At 41.2% G+C, this 20,401-nt stretch overlaps 1 protein-coding gene across 1 annotated transcript in view; it reads right to left on the reverse strand.

Annotated features, from left to right (window-relative positions):
• Positions 1 to 20,401, reverse strand: part of glis1b (GLIS family zinc finger 1b) — a 74,655-nt gene that overhangs the window by 7,146 nt on the left and 47,108 nt on the right. Inside the window, exons 4-7 of the mRNA XM_073476433.1 lie at positions 14,382 to 14,543; positions 11,521 to 11,631; positions 8,066 to 8,207; positions 3,190 to 3,373 (exon numbers count right to left, since the gene is read on the reverse strand). Of these exons, the coding sequence (XP_073332534.1) occupies positions 3,190 to 3,373; positions 8,066 to 8,207; positions 11,521 to 11,631; positions 14,382 to 14,543 (599 nt within the window). The remainder of the gene's footprint in view (positions 1 to 3,189; positions 3,374 to 8,065; positions 8,208 to 11,520; positions 11,632 to 14,381; positions 14,544 to 20,401) is intronic.

Below are 20,401 nucleotides of genomic sequence, written 5' to 3' on the forward strand. Positions count from 1 at the left end.
CCGTGAACGTCCCCCTTCAGAGCAGGAACTCTTAATGTAGCTCTGTGCCGTCTCTGCCGCCACTCTAATTCAATTAGCCCATGTCAATCACTGCTGAGGTATCAAACCACCTCGCACCAATATTTGCAGAGGGGCTCTAATATCAATATGCAGGTGAAGGCGGGAGACTCTCCCCTCCGCAATTATATAACCACATATGGCTGAAGCAGTGAATGACAACATTTACCACCCATCTCTCTGTGAGCACAGGCCGCCATGGTGGAACAGCCATCACTATGAGAGAGAGACTCACACGCGCATGCACTCGTGCCACGCCGATCACTAAATGTATTTTAACTGGCATATTTTAATATTAGCTTCAGAAAAATGACACTGGTATATACAAAGTAAAAAGAGTCTAAATGGCATATTTGAGCCAGAGTCAACACATTTAGCTATGAGGTCAGCGGCTGCCACACTAGAGGCAGGTTAGTTTGATAATTTTGTCAAAATGTTTAATGTCCTGCTAAACCGTTTGGGAAAAACAAGTGCGGCCCCGATATTGACTTTGGCAGCAGTCTGTATACTCAGGGCTTTAAACATGTAAATCAAATGCTCCATCTTCAGGCAAATGTGAGTAGACATTTCATGCCCGGCGAGGTGCACTGTAGGACTCTGCCACAAACTCGCTTTTTGACTCCTTAACCCCACCCTCCGTCCACACTGTGATGAACAGATAGGGGACTACAGTGTGTGTGTGTGTGTGTGTGTGCGTGCGCGCACTTATGAGTGTTTTTGGGTCAAGCATCTTGATTTGATGGAAATCTGCAAATTTGGAAATTGCCGCAATTTTAATGCCGCTTTGTCATCACGTCAGAAGAATGTAGGAGCTTAAGGTGGGAAATATATACGTGAACACAGGAGATTACTTATATGGCATGATGGACTCTTACGTTACATGTGTAAGCACCGCTAACCACACACACACACACACACACATACACAATGTTCAGATGTTCCTCATCAAGCACCCAAAGGAACAAGCCCACATCTCACATCCAATATGTCACCCTGCCAGTGTAACCGCTCTTACAGCATCCCCTACTCAGGTCCTTTCACTTTCCATTTCTCTCTTCGAGCTGGTAATTGTGCACGCCGGCGCGAGAGAGAGGCACTGAAACCGCAAGGTAATTTCAACAGCGTTCTCCTCCTGCTTTCAAGGCTTGAAACAACACATCACCTTCCAGATGCTTCCAGGGCGACCTGACGTTTCTGAGCAGCGCTCGGACGTTTACATCCAGGCGCTTTCGCCGCGCCGGCCCGCTGCACTGTTTGTGCTGGACGTCTGCTGTGCCTCACACCCCAATCACATGCAATCATGTGTGTTTCCTGGATTACTATATGTAAACTCCTCTCACTCACACACACTCCCACACACGGAGACACACACGAGTACAAATACATGCACGGCCCTGAGAGTAAGAAAGCCATCAAACCTCATTCTGTCATAGGCCTGTGCTGTGTATACTCTCATAAAAGTGTATATACACACACAGACACCCAAAGAGCAGACCACAGAGTTAAAAGAAAGCATGTTTACGTAACACGATCACTTTTGTTACACAGGGCTTATGATGCCTGATTCCATCCACTCTTTCTCAATGTTATTAAACTGTAAAAGACTGTTTTCTTTCTCTACCTCCCTGGTTTTCGGCACATTGTTTAGTACAGTACACACTGTGCCTCCTGACGACACTCGGCCTCTGCAACTCTGCTCCGCTGGCTCTCTGGGGAAATCATCAGCACTAATAGGAAACATGCTGTGCCCCTCACACGCACACACACACACACACACACGAAAAACAACACAGATGCATGAAATGCGTTGTTCGGTCCTGCTGAAGTGTCCTTGAGCAAGACAGCTGCTCTTCAACAGGTTTCTTTGTGAACACTTTGTGGTATCTATTGACAGAGGCAGCTTTCTGAAAAATGTGTTTTTGTCAATTAATGTTTTCTTTATTTTAGTTTTATTTTATTTTAATTTAAAACAGGACTGAAAAGAAAACTCGTTTACGCCTTTGCCAAAGATGTAACGTGTAACAATAGGCTACTGGCACACTTACTAAATAACACTGAATTGTCTTCAGTTTGACAGTCTTCTCTTTAAAAGTATGCCCAGTTGTACTTTACATAATTATCTGGCAGATGCATCTTCTTTGAATAATCTAATGCAGTTCATTGTTTGTATCTGTCATACGATATGATGGTCTGTAAATCATGAATGCGAACAGATTTGCACAACATGAATGTTTGGTAATGTTTTCTGTTTTCATAGAGAATTTGAGGATAAAACACCTCACAACGTAAATACCAAACGATGATCCTATCACGCTGCTTTGACAGTTTACCCTCATTAAAGTGTGAATCATGTCCGGCCAAGCGGTTTGGTCATCGTGCTGATGCTGTCGGATCCAGTGGAGATATGGGACCTTATGAACACTGATCCCAGTGCCAGAAATAGAGCCGGTGACGTGTCACGTTGACCCCGTGGTGACCACCACGGCCCCACTTCCCACCAGGGATGTCTTAGTGGTTGTGGACTTGAGTTTGTTTCCAGAGAGACGGCCAAATAGGTTTGTCAGCAGGACCGAGAGGCTTAAGCTAACATGATCTAAGTGGGTTCGCCCTGCGGTTCTGCCTTGATAAATAGATGAAAAACAATGGAAACACAGTGTGAGGATCATAATACTATCAGTGTGATTAAAGGAGGGAGAAAGTTCATCTGACCTGCGTGGGTTTGTAGTTATGGGGATACTTACATGTTAATGTGTAAAAATGGTAAATATGTTGTCATCGGCAATGATTTCGGTTTTGTTTAGATGTTGCTCTTGTTCATCTCAATCCAATTTTCATGACTTTAGTGAGAAAAGTTTGACCTAACATGACTTTACCTCACGTATTTGAGTTCACTGAGAAGAAGTTTTGGTCATTTGACAGGATTGTGACAAAGACCTACATGACTTGTTCATAGAATTTTCCTCTCATTAATCAGGAAAATGTACACTTTTACCAGATTTAATGTTTATATTTCCCACCCTTCTGGCACATTTATGATTTCGCCTCCCTCCACAGTGACCCTGAGTGTCAGTGTGAGTATGACACATCGCCACAGCTGAATACATCCATGTGACACATCCACGGAGGACTCACCCGTCTCTTGGGCCATCCATGGCAGCCAGTGGGGACAGGTGGTGAGGGCTGCCGAGGTCCCGGTCCAGTCGGTGTTGTCGGGAGGGCAGGTCAGTGGCGGAGGTGGAGGGGGTGGGGTTTGGGGTCGGGGAGAGGAGCTCCACGGAGGCGCTGTGATGAGGGGTGCTGGAGCCAGTGTACAGGCCTGAAAGACAAACAAAGCTAATTCGTTAAACGTGCCAAATAAACTCAAGGGCCCTGCGCTCCATTTTTCCTTTGAACAAATTAAAAGCCATTTCATGGCAACGGGATTTTGTTTTGACAACCTTCATCCAATCAGAGAGCTTTATGAACTGAAATTCTGTGTTTGAGCTGTTTGTGATTTAGGGTACATTGTTTGTGCTGCCACAGGGATTGGCCTTGTTTGTCCTTTTTAGCTGTTTGTTCTTAATACACAATAATAAACTAAAACGTTACACATGTTCGAACAGTGACTTTAAACAGTAGGACATTTAAAAGGGGGAAAAAGTTAATGGATAACCTCTGTTTTGTGTGTGTATGTGTGTGTGTGTGTGTGTTTGTGCATGCTGACACTCGTGGTCATGGTTACGTGAGCACGTGAACACGTATATGTGACGTACTTCTGCATGTGCTGCATTCACGCTGTACTGAAAAAGTCATTTTTTAAAACTTCTTGGAAAAAAGAAGGGAAAAGTATAATTTCCTGACTCGTAAACGTTCAATATATCTTTCACTTTTCAATCATCGAGTATTTCTAAATCATATTTGATTAACATTTTGATGACACAGTGGTCTGCTGGGGGATTTCATTCTCTACCGGAGCCAGCTGCATGTAGCCAACTTTTGTTTGATTGTTGCAATCTGTGGACTCAGAATACACTTCAAACCAGGGCTGCAACTTATAATCATTGTTTATGTATTAATAGATTATTTTTCAGTGGAAAATTCTCATCACAAGTTCACAACTTGGGTCTTGGGTTCACAACCCAAGATGATGTCGTAAAATGTCCTCATTGTCTGACCAGTAGCCCAAAACCCAAAGGTACTCATTTTGCTGTCATATAAAACTGAAAATCAGTAAATATCTTTTCATTCAGAAGCTGGAAGCAGCTAGTGTTCAGCCATATTTGCTGGACTACATTTCTCCAGGAAATCCCTGTTAATTTGTCACCACATTGCGCATATGTCTGCCAGTCTTGGGAGCCGCACTTGAACATATCAGTCAACAAATCTGCTGTACTAAATCTGACCTTTCCATCAGTTCCCTTGACAAGTTTCCACCATTTTAATGCGAAAATGTTGCTCCAGGGAGAGACTTGTGGCAAATCATAGTGAATTCTAAATATTCAGTCAAGAACTAGACATTGTAGACAGTGAATCTTAGTAAGAAGTTATACTTGATCTCTACTTGTTCTCCCAACACAATAAATCTGCTCTCGCCATCTTCCCCTCCGTTTATCGGCTGATTTCTTTCCCAGCATCCACGAGGACTGTCTGGGGCAGTTAACCAGCGACGAGCAGAGGAGACAGGAGGAGATGAAAGGAAGAGAAAAGATCGGTGCTCCTGGTTTTGCCGTTTGCAGGTCCAGCTGTTCTCAAGTGGAAGCATGCTGAGGCCTGATCTGACAGCACTCTGAAATGGTTACAAGCTTGATTCATTACCCCCAAATCATCAATCACAGACCTTAAATGTTTTCCCCTTTAGCCCCAACATCTGCTACCAGACCGGCAAAACAGTCGACAAATAATGGCTGTGATTGCCTCAATTTCGTCGCTAGTTCCTTGTGGAGGGAGAGAGAGGGGGGACCTGGTGGCACTCTTTAAGGGTTAGTAGAGGATTATGTTGTGGACATGTTGTGGATTGGCTCTGGTCAAGTTCAGGAAGAAAGCTCTGTGTGAGAAGGAGATGTAGGGTATATCAGCCATTCAGCATAACAGCAGGAGCATGTAAAACGATGATGAGTCCTTCCTCTGGTTAATCAGAGAACACCCTAATTATGCTCTATAAAACAGAGAGGGGCTTCTCGTAAGTCTCGCTGCAGCCATGTGAATAAGAGCAGACTTATAACAGGCGAACAGGAAAACAAGTTGAGCTCTGACTGGAAGCATGACTCATTTTCTGCTCCACAAGTGTTAATGATGGGATGGCTGCCCACTTTGCCCCACCTCTTCCATGCATCCTATTGGCTCGGGAACAAAGTGGAATTCATGTAAATGGAGACCCTGCATGCCAACCTGCAACATCTTTGCTGGCCTCGAATAACACCGCATCTCCGAATGACTTGGCATTGGCTCACGAGAGAGCTCCTTTGGGCTTTAAGACATTTAAAACAAGAGAGCAAGAAACGTCCACTCAGAAACAGAGGGAGGCAAAGGGGGAGAAGCCAAGACTCTGAGGCCTGGTTCCACATTCAAAGACAAGTTGAGCGTTCACAGTCGTCAACGGTGCGCTGGAGTTCCAGCAACAACAACAGAAAGCGATGGGGAGTCTGGATGGGGTACAGGCAGAAAACAAGGACAGATGTGTCCATAAACTGAGGAAGCTGCGGGGCAACTCTCTTGTCTTTAAGATTGTTATAATGATTCATTTTTATCTCTCTTGTTCCCGATGCAAAGTTGTGTTGACATTTGGCGATGGTCAAATTCATCAATTAGGAAAATGGAAGTTTAAAGGCCACATGTGATGAATAAAAGTTTCTGTTTGTTACTGTTGGTAATGGTTTTTGCAGTCTTTGCAAGACAAGATGACAGTTTAACATGATATGGTTATGAGGTAAAAACCAAACAAACAAAAGTGCAAGGTCGTAACACTTCCTTCTAAACTTAAGTTGTCCGAGTGCAGTCCAACAGCTAAAATGTTGATATAAAATGTGTATAAGCAATTAAAGACAAATTATGGTGGCGTAATTTGTTTATGTTTGACCAAAGGCGCCATATGTTTGATTTTTACTGCCTGAAAGCACAAAATTACAATAATACATCTGCAGGAATGTCGACATGGCTGTTGATTACCACCACTGACTTGGTGATTGCTTTGCCAGGTGTTGGGATTTCTGGCGGTCAGACCTCACTTGCTGGCCCATTCTTCTGTTTTGGAACAAATACTCCCTGGCCATCAATATTTTGAGACACGGCCAGACTCTTGCATTCACTTTGGGAATTGCTCAACCACAGAGAATGATGCTACTACCGGTGTCACATGACATGTTGTATTGCATGTGTGAGGTATTACTCATTAAAATGTGTTTATTTTAAGAATCTATGCCACAATTGACTTATGTTCTAGTATGTTTTATGAAGATTTGAAATGAGGAAGGTGTCGTGAGAAACTTGTAAGTTAGATTTGTGGTGTTCAAAATATAAAAAATGTATATATATGGAAGTCGTTAGAGGCAAGTAAGAAAAATAACCCAATGTCCAATTTTTTAAGTCTGATCTAAATTGTTTTCCCTTCTGTGTGACACAGATTGAAAATGTTCTCACATTTAAACTTTTTTCACCTGTTTTTTTTTCACAGATAAAATAAAAGTAATTTAGAAAAAATATCCCAGGCAAAACCTTTTCGCATATGAAAACAATATTTAAGAAACTTAGAAAGATTATCTCAAGATAAACCTTTTTTCTTACCCATTCTTAAGTCATGAACACAGGAGAGACAACAGTCGAACTTAGAAAAATAATCAGCACATTTTCTACGTCTCTCTTGCCTCTCAGGGCTTCCGTATATATCAGATACAAAATGATATAAATGTATTAAAGGGTAACTCCACCAAATTTACACACTAAGTGTGTTTACAGGTCTTGGGGAGTACTACTGCATATGTGAACAAAGTAGTGTAAAGCCTTTTGTGGATCCAGAGGAAGCTGCATGTAATCTGATGAATGCCTCCAGTGATGTCACTAAGTGGCTAAATTACATTGTGGGTAATGTAGGCAACAGATTTTGTAATAAAAACCTACATTACCCAGAATGCAACTTTGTCACTGAGTGCATCTCTGGAGGTGATTTATCAGATTATATGCAGCTTACTCTGGAGCCACACAAGGTTTATACATCTTTTTTCACATATGTAGTAGTACTCTCCACTTTAATGTGTAAAAATTGTGGAGTTACCCTTTAAAGGTAAACATATGAGAGTAACTTCAAACCAGCTCAATATGACCAGTATTAAGTTATGGCCAGCAAAAGGAATATAAGCTTGGTGTGCCTTTGGAAAAGGAGAGCAGGAGAGTTTCCAAAATCTGAGACAAAAATATGACTTGGGGACACATTAATTTTCCAGGAAAAGTCTGTTTCTTCACTATTCCCAAGGTTAAAAGGAGGCAGGTAATTAGACGTCAGAGAGTTGGATGTGGAGACTAAAATGTTTTTCTTGGAAATGTCAGAAAATAACAGTTTCAAAAAATTGTATGTGAGTGCTACAACAAATACTATGATATAAGGTCCCTCTGAGTTGCATCATACTTAATCTCTGTCATTTCTCTGAAGGAATAATAACAAATACTTTACAAAAAAAACCCAACAACATAATATCATGTAAAAAAGCTATGATGAGGGACTGGGGGATAAAAGCACCACTGACACAAGACCAATGGCTACCAGATGGCTTCACTGGTAGTCATTGGTCTTGTGTCAGTTCATTATAAACGATTCATGTATTCCCCAAATGATTTGTTTTTCTGTTGTTATTAAAAGTTGCAAATCTATCTCTAACAATGATTTAAGTGGAAAAATAACACATGGGAAGTACACTGAAAGAGAGAGCAGAGTTCTGAGTTGTTGTTGTTGCTGTTGCTGACAGAAGTATTCGATTACTCAGTGGGAAGAGATTACATTATCAGGGTGTTAGATGACAGAGCAGCAGCCTGTGTGCACCTGTGAAGATGTCTTGGCCCAGTCCAGGTGAGCGTCCATCTTTGCCGTTGTAGAGGTGCTGCGAGGAGCTGGAGCTCTGGAGGTGCTGCATGGACAGACAGTCACTCAGGACGTCCTGCTCCAGGTGAGGACAGGGCCGGAGCTGTCATGTAAGAATAAACAGAAACATGTTTACAAGAAATGATGTTGAGTCATTTCAAGAGAACTCCATCTGGTTTGCAAGATTACACAACCCGAGAACAAAGCACAGCTTCAGTTGTGTCTATTTGTAGGTCTGACTCTATACAGGGTGTGTTTTGTTTTCTCTTTTTGTAATAATGTGATTTTAATGTTGATTTGAAACAGTTACTCAGCAAATGAGAATACACTCTCAGTCAGGGGGAACCAGAGAGAAGATCATACACTACGTTTTGAGTCATTTGTTGGCCTTGGACAATGTGGGAAGTGATCATGATACCAACTCAGAGCCAATGTGAGATTGCTTCTGTTTCTCTCCCTGCCAACAGTAATGGGGGCAACTGAAGACACACTTAAGCTGGAGAGTCGATCACACGGCATGCAGAAGAAACATAAACCTAAGACAACTTGTATCAGTTGGAGAAATGGGACATCTGCCGTGTGGATCAGTGGAACAGCTGACCTCTGTCTTATATATCAGGGGATTTCTATGTAATAAAAAATTATAGTTGTTGAGGTACAACCACGTCTTTCCTTTTACAGGAGAGACAAGATTTACCTTCAAAAAATCTGTAAATGCAACAAAAGGACTGCAACAGGACTATAGCTGACTATCAGAAGTAGGTAGTAAGAAAGACACTTTAAACAAATACAGCATGTTGTGCCAGAATAAAGACACTGACAAGAAGGGGAGAAATCAACTTAAGGACTCCAATATCAGATGATGCTTTGTGGACAAACAATCAAGTGGACATGATCTGGTACAATAGATCTACTACTCATCCATATTATACTTATCTTTTGTGCAATAGACCTTCATTGTTTTCCACAAACTAATAAAACACATCAAAGATCCACAATGTTCCTTAATCATGATAAATGACATGTGACATGTTCCTTAATCATGATAAATGAAAATGCAATTACGCTAAACTAATCGAACACTGTTATTTAAAATGTACCCAGTTTACATCACCATTTAACATTCTCCCATCAAGTGTGGTACCAGATCTCGGCCAATGTTCAATTACCTATTTTATTCTTTAACTTAAAGGGTTCATCTGTAATATAGTAGCAAGCTAACTTTAGCTTTAGCCTGGCAGTTACTATAGCACTTAAGTTATGTTAGTAACTAGTCTCAGTTTGAGCTTAAAGGTCCAGTGTGAAAGATTTAATAGTACTCGCCTCATCCTCCTCCATGGTGGCTACCACAATGCTTAAACAGCAATGGCAATTTTTGTCCATTCGTTTGAGGCCACTGTAGAAACATGGCGGACTTTGTGGAAGAGGACCTGCTCTCAATGTAGATACAAAAGGCTCATTCTACGGTAATGAAAACACAAAGATTCTCTGTTTCAGGTGATTATACACTAAAGAAAACATAATTATGAATATTCTAATTCATTTCTAACCATTGATCATCCTAAATACCCCTACATCTTTAACACTGGGCCTTTAAGAACAGCTGTTGCAACTGTTTCTGTCATTTTTTGAATCCACCATATGTGCCTTCAGTTCAAACATGTAAACTGTTTGTTAATCAAATTTGTATTTTTGTCATCATGCTGGGATATTAACTATCTTCAATAAGACATATTTATCAGCAGAGTGTATAATAATAAGAGGCGATAACTTTACGATGCCAAGAGGCATAAAAACCTGGCAGTGTTGCCTTGAGTCATGTGGACCAACACGAGTCAAGTGTATGTTTAAAAGACAGATGACAGGTTCGATTTTGTTCACCAGGTTTTTTCTCCATCATCATTCTAACCGTATCAATCTGCCCATCTGTCTCCTCATGTCTGCCTGTCCGTCCATCCATCCACAAATCCATCCTTTGTTATTCCACGAAAATCAATTCCACATTTTGATTTTGTGGTTGGACTGTGGTTGGAAACATTCTTCAGCATTTTAACAAAAAACTACTTTACCCCCTGATTATTCCCACAGAGTTCATCGACAGCAAAGAGCCAAGTGGACAGATAACAATTATATCATTTTACGTGTCCATGAGTTATATCTTTTAAGACATATCTGGCCAGCTAACTTTTCAGCGTGGTTTTGCTCAACAGTTTTACAGCTGGCAGCATCCACGTTATGATTTCACACTCAGATACCGTGTGTCAGTAAATGTGTGTGCGCATGTGCTCCTGCAGAACATTCATCACATGTAATTGGGGTTCTGTTTTCCCCACAGCGACACTCCTAGTAGATTTTCTCCGGGCTGCTCCAAGAGTGGAGTAAGAGCGTTTGTTTGACATTTGTCCATAACATCTGGCCACTGGGGTATTCTGCAGTACAGCTTATTAACAATGCTACAAGCACACATGTGTTTCCCTTTACGACGCTAAGCAAAAGAACACATCATCCAGCCTGCCACTATCCAGCCCCTTCCACAACAATGAGCCCATTCTCTCTTATTTACCCGCTTCCAGTCCGGGAAAGAACAGGCTTTTTGACCATGAACATGATGAAATGTGGTCAAACCTGATCTATTGTGGGGGAAACGATTCTCAAAGATACCATTCTACCACCCAGGCCTCACAAACCCCTCAATTAAAGCAACTAGATGGATCTGTGGATAATGCACATCAGGACATGAGAGATTGCATAAAGAGGTCTGTTTGTAAAATCTGTAGCTCTACCATAAAGTCCTGCTGGAAGAAAAAGGTCCACAGTCGTTCTTCGTCATGTAATCTACATGATATGCAGGCAAAGGCAACCATATGTATGTACAGTACATATGTCCACTATGATTTGTTTTGACTGCAAAATAAATAAGTACAAAAAAAAAATCAAAATCAAAATGAAATGTGATGGATGAAATTCCTTTTTAAATTCATAGTCTCAAATTAATTTACAGCCAGCTTTAAGTTGGAGACATTTAATTTATCTTCCCGTTGCTCTTATTGAATGATGACATTTGTTAAAGAAGTCAATCAAAGAAAAATACAATGATCTATATTTTTTGTTGCCTTTTTGTTTGCTTTTGTTTATTTTGTGGAGTGTGTTTTTGACAATTTCGTTACCGTTTCTTGTGTGGGCTGTTTTATTTGTAGTGTCATTTCATTTGTTTTCTCGTCCTCATACTTGGCTTGTACTGTATTTTTCAGTCTTGTTGATACTGCGCCATTTTAATTTGTATTTCTTGTTGTTGAAGTGTAAATACAGACCGCATGAGGACTATCAACTACTCTGGGGAAGCTAACGGGGTACCATTAAAGAATAAAGATTGAATGCCAATAATAAGGAACTTACAATCTTAGAAGGTGTCTTACCTTTCTACGCACCTGTTGTTCTTTGGCCGAGTGGATCTTGACATGTTTGCGTAGGGAACTGGGATCTGTGTAGCGCTTGGTGCAGCCAGGGATCTGACATGCATATGGTTTCTACAAAGACAGAGAGAGAAATTTCACATCAGTTTAAAGTGTGAAATACATTTAAATCCACTTTATTGTGAGGAAAGAGATACAGGAAATGAAGGTGTGAGTAAGAAAAAGTAAAACGCATTAAGTTTGAAATCTGTTGTAGTAAAGGCAAAGGTAAAGTCCTACCTTTCAGCTGAGGAGGACAGAATTGGAAGGAAGAAGAAGAGGGAAAAAAGCATGAAAAAGAAAAAAGAAAAGATCCATTATAAAATATTTCAAAACCAAATTGTCTCCCTGTAGATTTTTTAAAATTCAGGCAGGAAAGCCCCCCAAATTTTATATATTGGATATTGTGAAAAAATCAAGAGTTACATGTCATTACATCTGTCTAGTGGTTCCCTGTACCATCAGTCTGTATGTCAGTGTGTACGCTGACAGACCGGTTTTAAGGAGGCGGATTAGAGTAGCAGACATGACATCTGTAAAACAACTGCGAAGTCATGGAGTTTCCTCATCATTTCACATTCTTCTCATTAACCAAGCAAATATAGCATGTAGCTAGCTGATTGAGGGATTTTTCCCCTCACGGCAATTTTTCTTTCATCCTCAGGAATATAAGTTGGCCATTAAAGTGTAAGGGGATACGCGTCTTTATTAGCTCTGCCTCCATGCCTCAACCTCCTCTGTAAATAAGCCATTGTTATTGCAAGGCGCTTACAGTGCCACTCATCTTCGCCATGTTTGTTTTGCCAAGCAACGTACCCCAATACAGCGCAGAACCTTGAGCGAAAAAGAAAATCAAGCACAACTTCTGTGTAGAATAAATATCATTAAAGCTTGAAAATGATTTTCCCCAAAGTGTTTTTGGCAGGGCCGGCGGCTGGGCAGGCACAGTGAACGCCTTAGCAGGGTGTTAATGTGAAGCCGTAAGCATCGGGGTCCCAGATTAGCTGTATCATTTGTCCTACTGTGGAAAGAGTGGGTGGTGGAAGAAAACTCTTAACCGATAGAATAACACAAGTCTGCATTCAGGACTCTACTTAAGTAAAAGTTATGAATGATTTACTATTTCGTGAACCAAAAGCATTGGTGGCTATCCAATATGAGAACACAGGGGGAGAATATTCTGGAAATATAAATATATATATTTTTTAAAATAAACTTAAAATCAATCTCTTTCAATTAAGTTTTGCAGAAAGTGGTGAATTTGAGTTCACTGATAAAAAAAAAAATCTCACCCTCTGCCACTACAGCTTTTGTTCTACCCATTTTATTCTCTCTGGCGGTCTCATTACTTGTGCATATACCCTGAATCCAACTTTCTGACATGAGGTAGAGTGAAGGAAAACAAAAAGTAAGGGGGACTTTCCACCATGTCAAAGAAGAAGAGATAGCCTTTGTAACAAACTGAGAGTTAATATTTTTAATCAGTTTGATTAAAAAGCTCTCTCTCTGTTTCCACACGTGAGAAAAAAATAGTTCTCGTGTAATGGCTTTGTACCCTTTAAGATTAGAGGACACTCCTTTAATATTTTCCCTATCATTAATTGGGATAGTTGCATTATATACTGGACATGTTTGTTTTCTTTTAGGTTAAGCAACTGAATAAAATGGCTTTTTGACAATGGACAAAGAGAGGGTGAACACATTTAAAATAGTTCTGAGAAACAAATTTAGTTCCATATTTGTATGAATCTTGTAAATGATCTTAATTGAGTTGAAGAGTTGTTTGGAGAGTTTTGTTCTCTTGCAGAAATGTAAATATGGGACCTAATCAAGTGTCTGAGGAGTTGTATGTTATTCAGATTGTAAAGTAAACTTCTGAGACAAATATTTGATTTTGACTTTACTGAATATAACTCAAGGGATGCAGAGCATTTACCATCAACATTAACTTAATAGGGGATTTATATAAACACAGTCTTCACTAACTGATTAAATTCAGATTACAAAATCAGTATATCCCAATACTATCCTTGATTTCTATGATTAAATCTTATTGCTATATCGAGTAATAGTCTCAAACATACAGATATTAACAAGAGGGGTTTGTATTGATATCGTTGACAAGAGTAGACATTACTGAAGTACATAATTCGAGGAAAACAACTTGTTTACTCCCTGGCTGTGTTGGCATGCGGATGGTGATAAAGTGAGGTATTGGTTGGGTTACTGAGACATGACGAGTGGCAGCGATGGCTGACTCAACCTTTCCTTCTCTCTCCACAGGTCAGAGAAACAGGCGAAGCTCTGTCTGAGCTCGCAGCTCCAATCCAAGTCTGCTACGGCCCAAGCTGCGACTCGGCTAATGGAACTGATCGTTTAATGATCTGTGGCGTGTCACTGCCAGCGTACAGCGAGCGAGAATGCCACACTGCTCACTGAGTGACAGCAAATTAAAGTCTAACACTGTCAAGATGTGAAAAGTAAGCATTGAGACTTGGACGGCAGCTCAGGTTTTTAATGTGGGTGTTAAAGTGATGGAGGGATACAGTATGAGCACACACACCCACACATAAACTGACTGGCATTCACAATTAAATTTGCAATTTAGCGTACAATCTAATCCCTGAATGGATTTTGTAGAAATCTAATTGCAGCTTGTACCTGACACATGCTAACATTTATTATCTATAATTTCATGCAGCCATCCTTTCTGCAACACAGTGACCACCCAGACTATTTTAACTGTTGGCTCGACACAGGTTAACCATTAATCTGCTCTGGAGAGACTTTGGGAGGTAAGACAGAGCAGAGACTTGGTTTCTGACCGTGTCCAGGTGAGTGCGCTGATGCTTGGCGCGGTCGCTTGAGTTGCTGAAAGCTTTCTGGCAGCCGGGGTGCTGGCACAGGTATGGTTTCTCTCCTGTGTGGCTCCTCAGGTGGATCTTCAGGTTCTCCAGACGGGAAAACGCTTTGTTACAGCCCTCGAACTGTGGAGGAAGGAAGACAACACACACACACACACACACACACAACAACGACACAGGAATGCATGCACACACCGACACACGCACAAAGACAACCACACTCAGGCAGGTATGCACGGGACCACACAAGGAAATAAACATGTGCCCACACACACATATATACATGGAGAAGCACACCCACCCACACACACACACACACACACACATACACACACAGAAAAAAGAAATCAATCTTTGTAAAGCTGGTAAATTCTGGTACAATGTGGGCTCTGTATATGTGTGCGTGTGTGACTCAGAAAGAAGCTGTCCCACTCTTTTCCTCAGTCCCTTGATCACTCGCACAGCTGGAGGAGTTCACTCTACACCACATATTCACCGGCTATGGAAAAGTGAGAGACGCTTAAGAACATGGGTGGTATAATCGCAAGCATTTTTTCCATGGCTCTTGAATTACGCGGCCAATCCGAGAACCTTTGTTGAAAACCACGTGCACTTTAAAGACAGCGGCGAGCGTGACAGTACACCTGCCTCAAGGCTGCTGCTGCATCTAAATTGCACGGGAAACTGGAGTGTGCCGTACAGCGGCGGTTAATGGGCTGTAATGCATAGCTTGAGATAAGTGTTCTGCTGTGTATAGTGCATTAGACTGACAAGTGACAGTGACTGTAAACAAGCTCATATCCGACCCAGCTTGGCCCATTTGATCCAAACCACTCAGCCAATGAACACCACAGATTTGTTAACACGTGAATGATTCATGAAGCGTCTCGCATGTCCACTGCTGCTCTTAGGCAGAAAACATGGCTGATTGGTCGATGAGGTGGTCAATGTCAAGACCCCCTACAGGGGATGCTGTGTAAAGAGTCACATAGCGTATGGGAAGCATAGCTCGATGTTATTAATATCTCAATTATATATTCAGCAGCACCTTGACATCAATATATCTAAACTTAACAGTCACAGGGTACAAAAGTGAGGAGCTCATGTTGGCATCCTTCGCCCCTGAGCCTACGAGGACTTCAGATGCATGGCTTGTACAACTGCATTAAAAAGAGAGAGGCAGAGGACAGCTGGACACGTGAAGGTGAAGACAAAGGAGTACAGAGAGGTGGAAAAGAGTATAAACTCAGGAACTAAACGTCCCTTGTGTGCATTCCTATTTGCATTTGGCCATAACTGATTGAAGATTAGACAAATACGCCTGATGACGGACTAAAACACATCAGAAATTTGAAAAACAATTTTTACTCGGGGTGACACCAGTATACCAGTATTGATGATAACCGTGATATTAAAAAATTATATCGTGTGAATAATCTAGCGCTGATGCTAGGCCTTGTGGATCTTTTGTTTATCAGTTTATCTCTTTTCCTTTTTACTATTCACTAAGTGTAATTATTCTTCTGTACAGTTACGGTAACAGACTCCAGCTTCACCTCCCCACACTTGTATTTTGAGTGTTATTTATTTACCAAAAAAAAAGAATGAGTTGAGACGGGCTGTGTCTCTCCAAAAGTTGAGGTGGTTTCAGCTTTTTGTCGCCTTCATTTTTTTTTTTTTTTTCAGAACCCCCTGCGGCCAGCACTGCCGCAGCCAAAATGGACTACCCTCATTAAAATGAATGGGAAGATAAGTGTATATTTCCAAGACACAATAAAGTTTGTAAATTTGAACATTAAATATATTATCTTTGTACGTTTTTCAAATAAATATAGGTTGAAAAGGAATGGCAAAACAATGCTTTCTGTTTATATTTAACTTTAACATGAAATCCTAACTTTATTGAATTGAGGGTTGTATTTTTTTTTATAAATATAGTGAGAAAGATAAGATAATAAGATTCAAGAAATGTTTATTGTGTCAAACAATAAGATGACTGGAGACATTAATTCTATGTCAATCACCTAAATATGAGGTTAAAACCACTGAGAAGCAGGCAGCCAGGAAGGCTTTCAGTGTGATGAAAACATGGTGGAACGACTCTGTCTCCAAACTCTGAAGTTTCCACTTCGATGTCAGACAATATCTTCTACAATAAACGCTTCCCTACTCTTAAATCTCTCTTAAAAACAAGTTCTTTCAAAGGGCTAAGCTGACCTCAACAAATACAACTTCATGGACAAACTGTTGAGGCGCTGCGGTCGCTACTGTCCATTGTAGCCTGACCTTTAGTGAAGCCTGCCTACAACAGGTCGGGTTACAGCTAAGGAGAGAGTGACACCATTCTTCTAATGGGCCTTCAGCATCATCTGGGCTCAATACTCATCCCTGGTCTCCTTCATTCACTCACACAGCACAGGCAGAGCCTTCTATTCACTGAGGCTCCATTTAATATAGGCGAAACCTAAGCCAGTCATGGTAGAGCCGTGTTGGGTGACCAGGCTGATCTGTGGGTGTATGTGCCTGTGTGACTCAGTAAGAGAGTCTTAATCTGCCCGATTATGGCTGCACCATACGAACAGCTCCTCATGAAGTTTGATAGACCATTGAGCTGATGAGTTTGGAAACGAATCAACCTGTCAGCATGATGGTACAGATGCCTTTTCTTCCCTTATAATTAGATTTTTTTTTTTTCACAACAAACTAACAATTTAACTTAGCTTGTGAAGTTGATTTTACTGAAAAAACTCAGAGCCACATAGGAACATTATGTACATTACCTCAATTAAAAGTCTAGTGTGTAGGATTTAGGGGGATTTACAAATGGACTATAATATTCATATGTTTTCATCAGAGTATCATCACCTGACACAAAGAATTGTGTTTTTAATTAACTTAGAATGAGCCTTTTATATCTACAGAGGGAGCGGGCATGGACGTATAATATATATATAACTAAATATAAATATAACTGCATACATAATCAGAGGCGGGCCCTGTTCATTCTTATGAAAGTTGAAAGTCAATAGCCCATGAAGCCAAAACAGTTCGACGTCCAAATATAAAATTACCCAGATCTTCAGCATTGTGGGCCCCATAGAGTGCGCGCACCAGACCGCTAACTTGACCAAGGAAACAATTATTTAAATGTGCAGCTCTTCTAGACTTACCAAATATTATCGCACCTAATTAATCAAATTCTAATAGTGAAACAAGTCATTTGGTGGGCGTTATGAAGCTCAAAAAGCTTATGGGAGAATGTCTTCATGGGCCACTCTTATGCATCATGTGACGTTGTAATTACACGGTTTGGCTACTATGACGAATTGGCTTCAAAACCAGGCTTTATTCATGGGGACTTGGGAGAAGGTCCAACTCCTTGGAGTCCACCATGTTGCACCGCCATGTTTCTCAGCCAGCCCAGAATGGACAAACCAAACACTGGCTCTCGAGAGGGCCTTTCGTGTTTTTAGTGGCCACTTGTAGGGAGGGCTGGACTAGGGGTGTTATGTTGGTTGCAGTCTACAACCACACTGCCTGATGCCACTAAATCCTACAAAGTGGACTTTTAAATATCATGTTGTTGTACTCAACGGGCGGTCTGTGTTATGAGCCGACAGAAGGCAGGACTGCAGCAGGACTAGAAGAGGTAGGGAGGCTCTGACTCTGTTTAAAACATTGATGCTTAGTGCTCACACACAGTCAAAGTTGATGGAAAATGTTTCCCTGCTGTCCAACTCTTGATGATGTGAAGATGCCGTCCACATTATCCTCACCATCATTTTGCTGCTGTTTACAATTACCCCCATGCAAATTCAAAAGATGCGCTAGGTGTTCATGTATATTTGTATATGAATAACTGTATAAGATATATGCAGTATAAATACTGCATGAAGGAATTTCCATTTTATTGTGTTACCCTGATTTGTATAATGACAATTAAATTACCTTGTACATTCTAATTTAAATCAAGAAATACCTGATCAAAGAATAAGTAAACAAGACTAAGATTTTGACCAAACATTTTTGATATTTGACAGTTTTAATGCTCACTGATATCGACAAATTTCAATCTGTAATTGCAAGGAGGTTCAACACGCTGAGACATAATCAGAAGAAATGCATGACAACATGAGTGACTTACTGACTAGCCAGCACCACAAAAGTCATAATGAGGCAGAGGACTAAAATGTAGTATGAATAAAAAACCTGAATTCATCAACACATTCTGTCCAGACATATAGCCATGGAAAATGAGTTCACATCGCACAGGGTTGTACAGCAGAAACATATTATTCTAAAGTCATGCCAATCAAATGTTTCGGATGGAAACGAGAGACGCTGTGAGGGTGGGAAAGTTTAATAAAAATCTCAGCACTGAGGAACATCCACACTGCCATACCAGTCATGACAGACACGGTCTACGCTGACTCCTGAAATATGGCGCCGAGCATTTGAGTTTGGAAAACAAACACGCCTATTATTGATGTGCCAAATGTGTGTATTTATGTATAAGGGAATAATCACTCTTTCATTGCTTTCTTTTCCGCAATACAAATTTGAGGCTAAATTATAGTTACGGGTCCGTGGAGGAAACCGTGTTAATCGTGTAGAGCGTATTATTACTCTGGAAGCTGGACTAGCAGGGAGACGGCTGAGCATGAGGTTTTCCTGCCTGCTGGGAAACCAATAGACACCGCCACCTCCAGGCATGGACACTACCCAGAACCCTGCATGAAAAATCTTATGCTACAGTAAGTTGTTTTGGCCAGTCTGCTGGTGAAAATGACTTCTTTCTGTGAGTTCATAGATTGTCAAAAACCTACTTGGGTTTGGATATCTGGAATGTGCAGTTGAGGAGTGCACTGCTGCTGAAGGATGAAGGATGTGAAAGTGTTTTAACAGTTGATGTGGGCTGTATGTGGTCTTATATTGGTAAAAAAAAAAAAAAGAAAGTGACCCATGGCATTTATACATCCGAAGTTATGGGTTTGATTCCCACCAAATTGACCAAAGTTAAAAATATAGTGATGATATAAGACTCTAAAGCATGTCAGTAGGCTCTCTGTGTCGTCCATAAGGAGTTGCCTGAAATATAAACTGTTTAGAAAGTAATGAACACACAGGTTAAAGTGGCATAAACAGAGCGGCGGAGGCTTCTGACACAGGATTGATTTTAGCTTTGATATTATCTATGAAAACAGTTTAGACAGCGCTAATCACATTAATTGCTTTAAACATGTTTAGTTTTCCTCTCTGAAACCTCCGTCTAAGGTAAACCGGCAGATAACCGCATGAGGGGAGCGGCACTGGCAGTGTGGAGGGATTTGATCCCCGTTTGACACCATCTCACTCTTGAGTGGGGGGTTCAGTAGCTCAGTAAACATTCGGGATGACAGCGGGGTCTTGACATGGCTGAAGGGGGCGAGAGCGGGTTGAAAGGGTGGACAGGCAGCTGATCACAATAGACAGATTATGGGCCCAGCATGCAGGCGAGTGGAGGTGAGGCGCGCCTGAGGCCTTCATGGGAAATGACTCCTGACTGGCAGGGAAAAGGCCAAACAGTGTCGGGGCTAAAAGGCAGCAGTGTGCGGCCCTCCTCACATGCGGCGACTCATTAGTAACCTGCAGGAGCTGCGGATCATGGAAACAAACCAGCCGTTATGGAGGGGTGTCGCAAGGAAATATGGCTGCTGACATGTAGGACAAAAATCTGATTAAAAGCTTTAATGAATGGTGTAAGAAGAGAAATGCTGAGAGAGAAGAGAATTACAGTTAAGGTAGAGTTTTTTTGGGAAAAAAAATCTGACAATGGACCTTGCAGCCAAGGTCATCAACTACAGGAGATTTTTTTCCCACAAGAATAAGCTCCAGGATTTTCACTCCTGACAGTTAAGCTTTTCCGCGGTTGCTACAGACGCGAGGGAATCTCCTTCAGCACTGATATATCTCTCTGGCCCTGGGCAGTAATTGTAGATCAG

The sequence above is a fragment of the Pagrus major genome, chromosome 11 (assembly GCF_040436345.1).
Source record: "Pagrus major chromosome 11, Pma_NU_1.0".
NCBI lineage: Eukaryota > Metazoa > Chordata > Actinopteri > Spariformes > Sparidae > Pagrus > Pagrus major.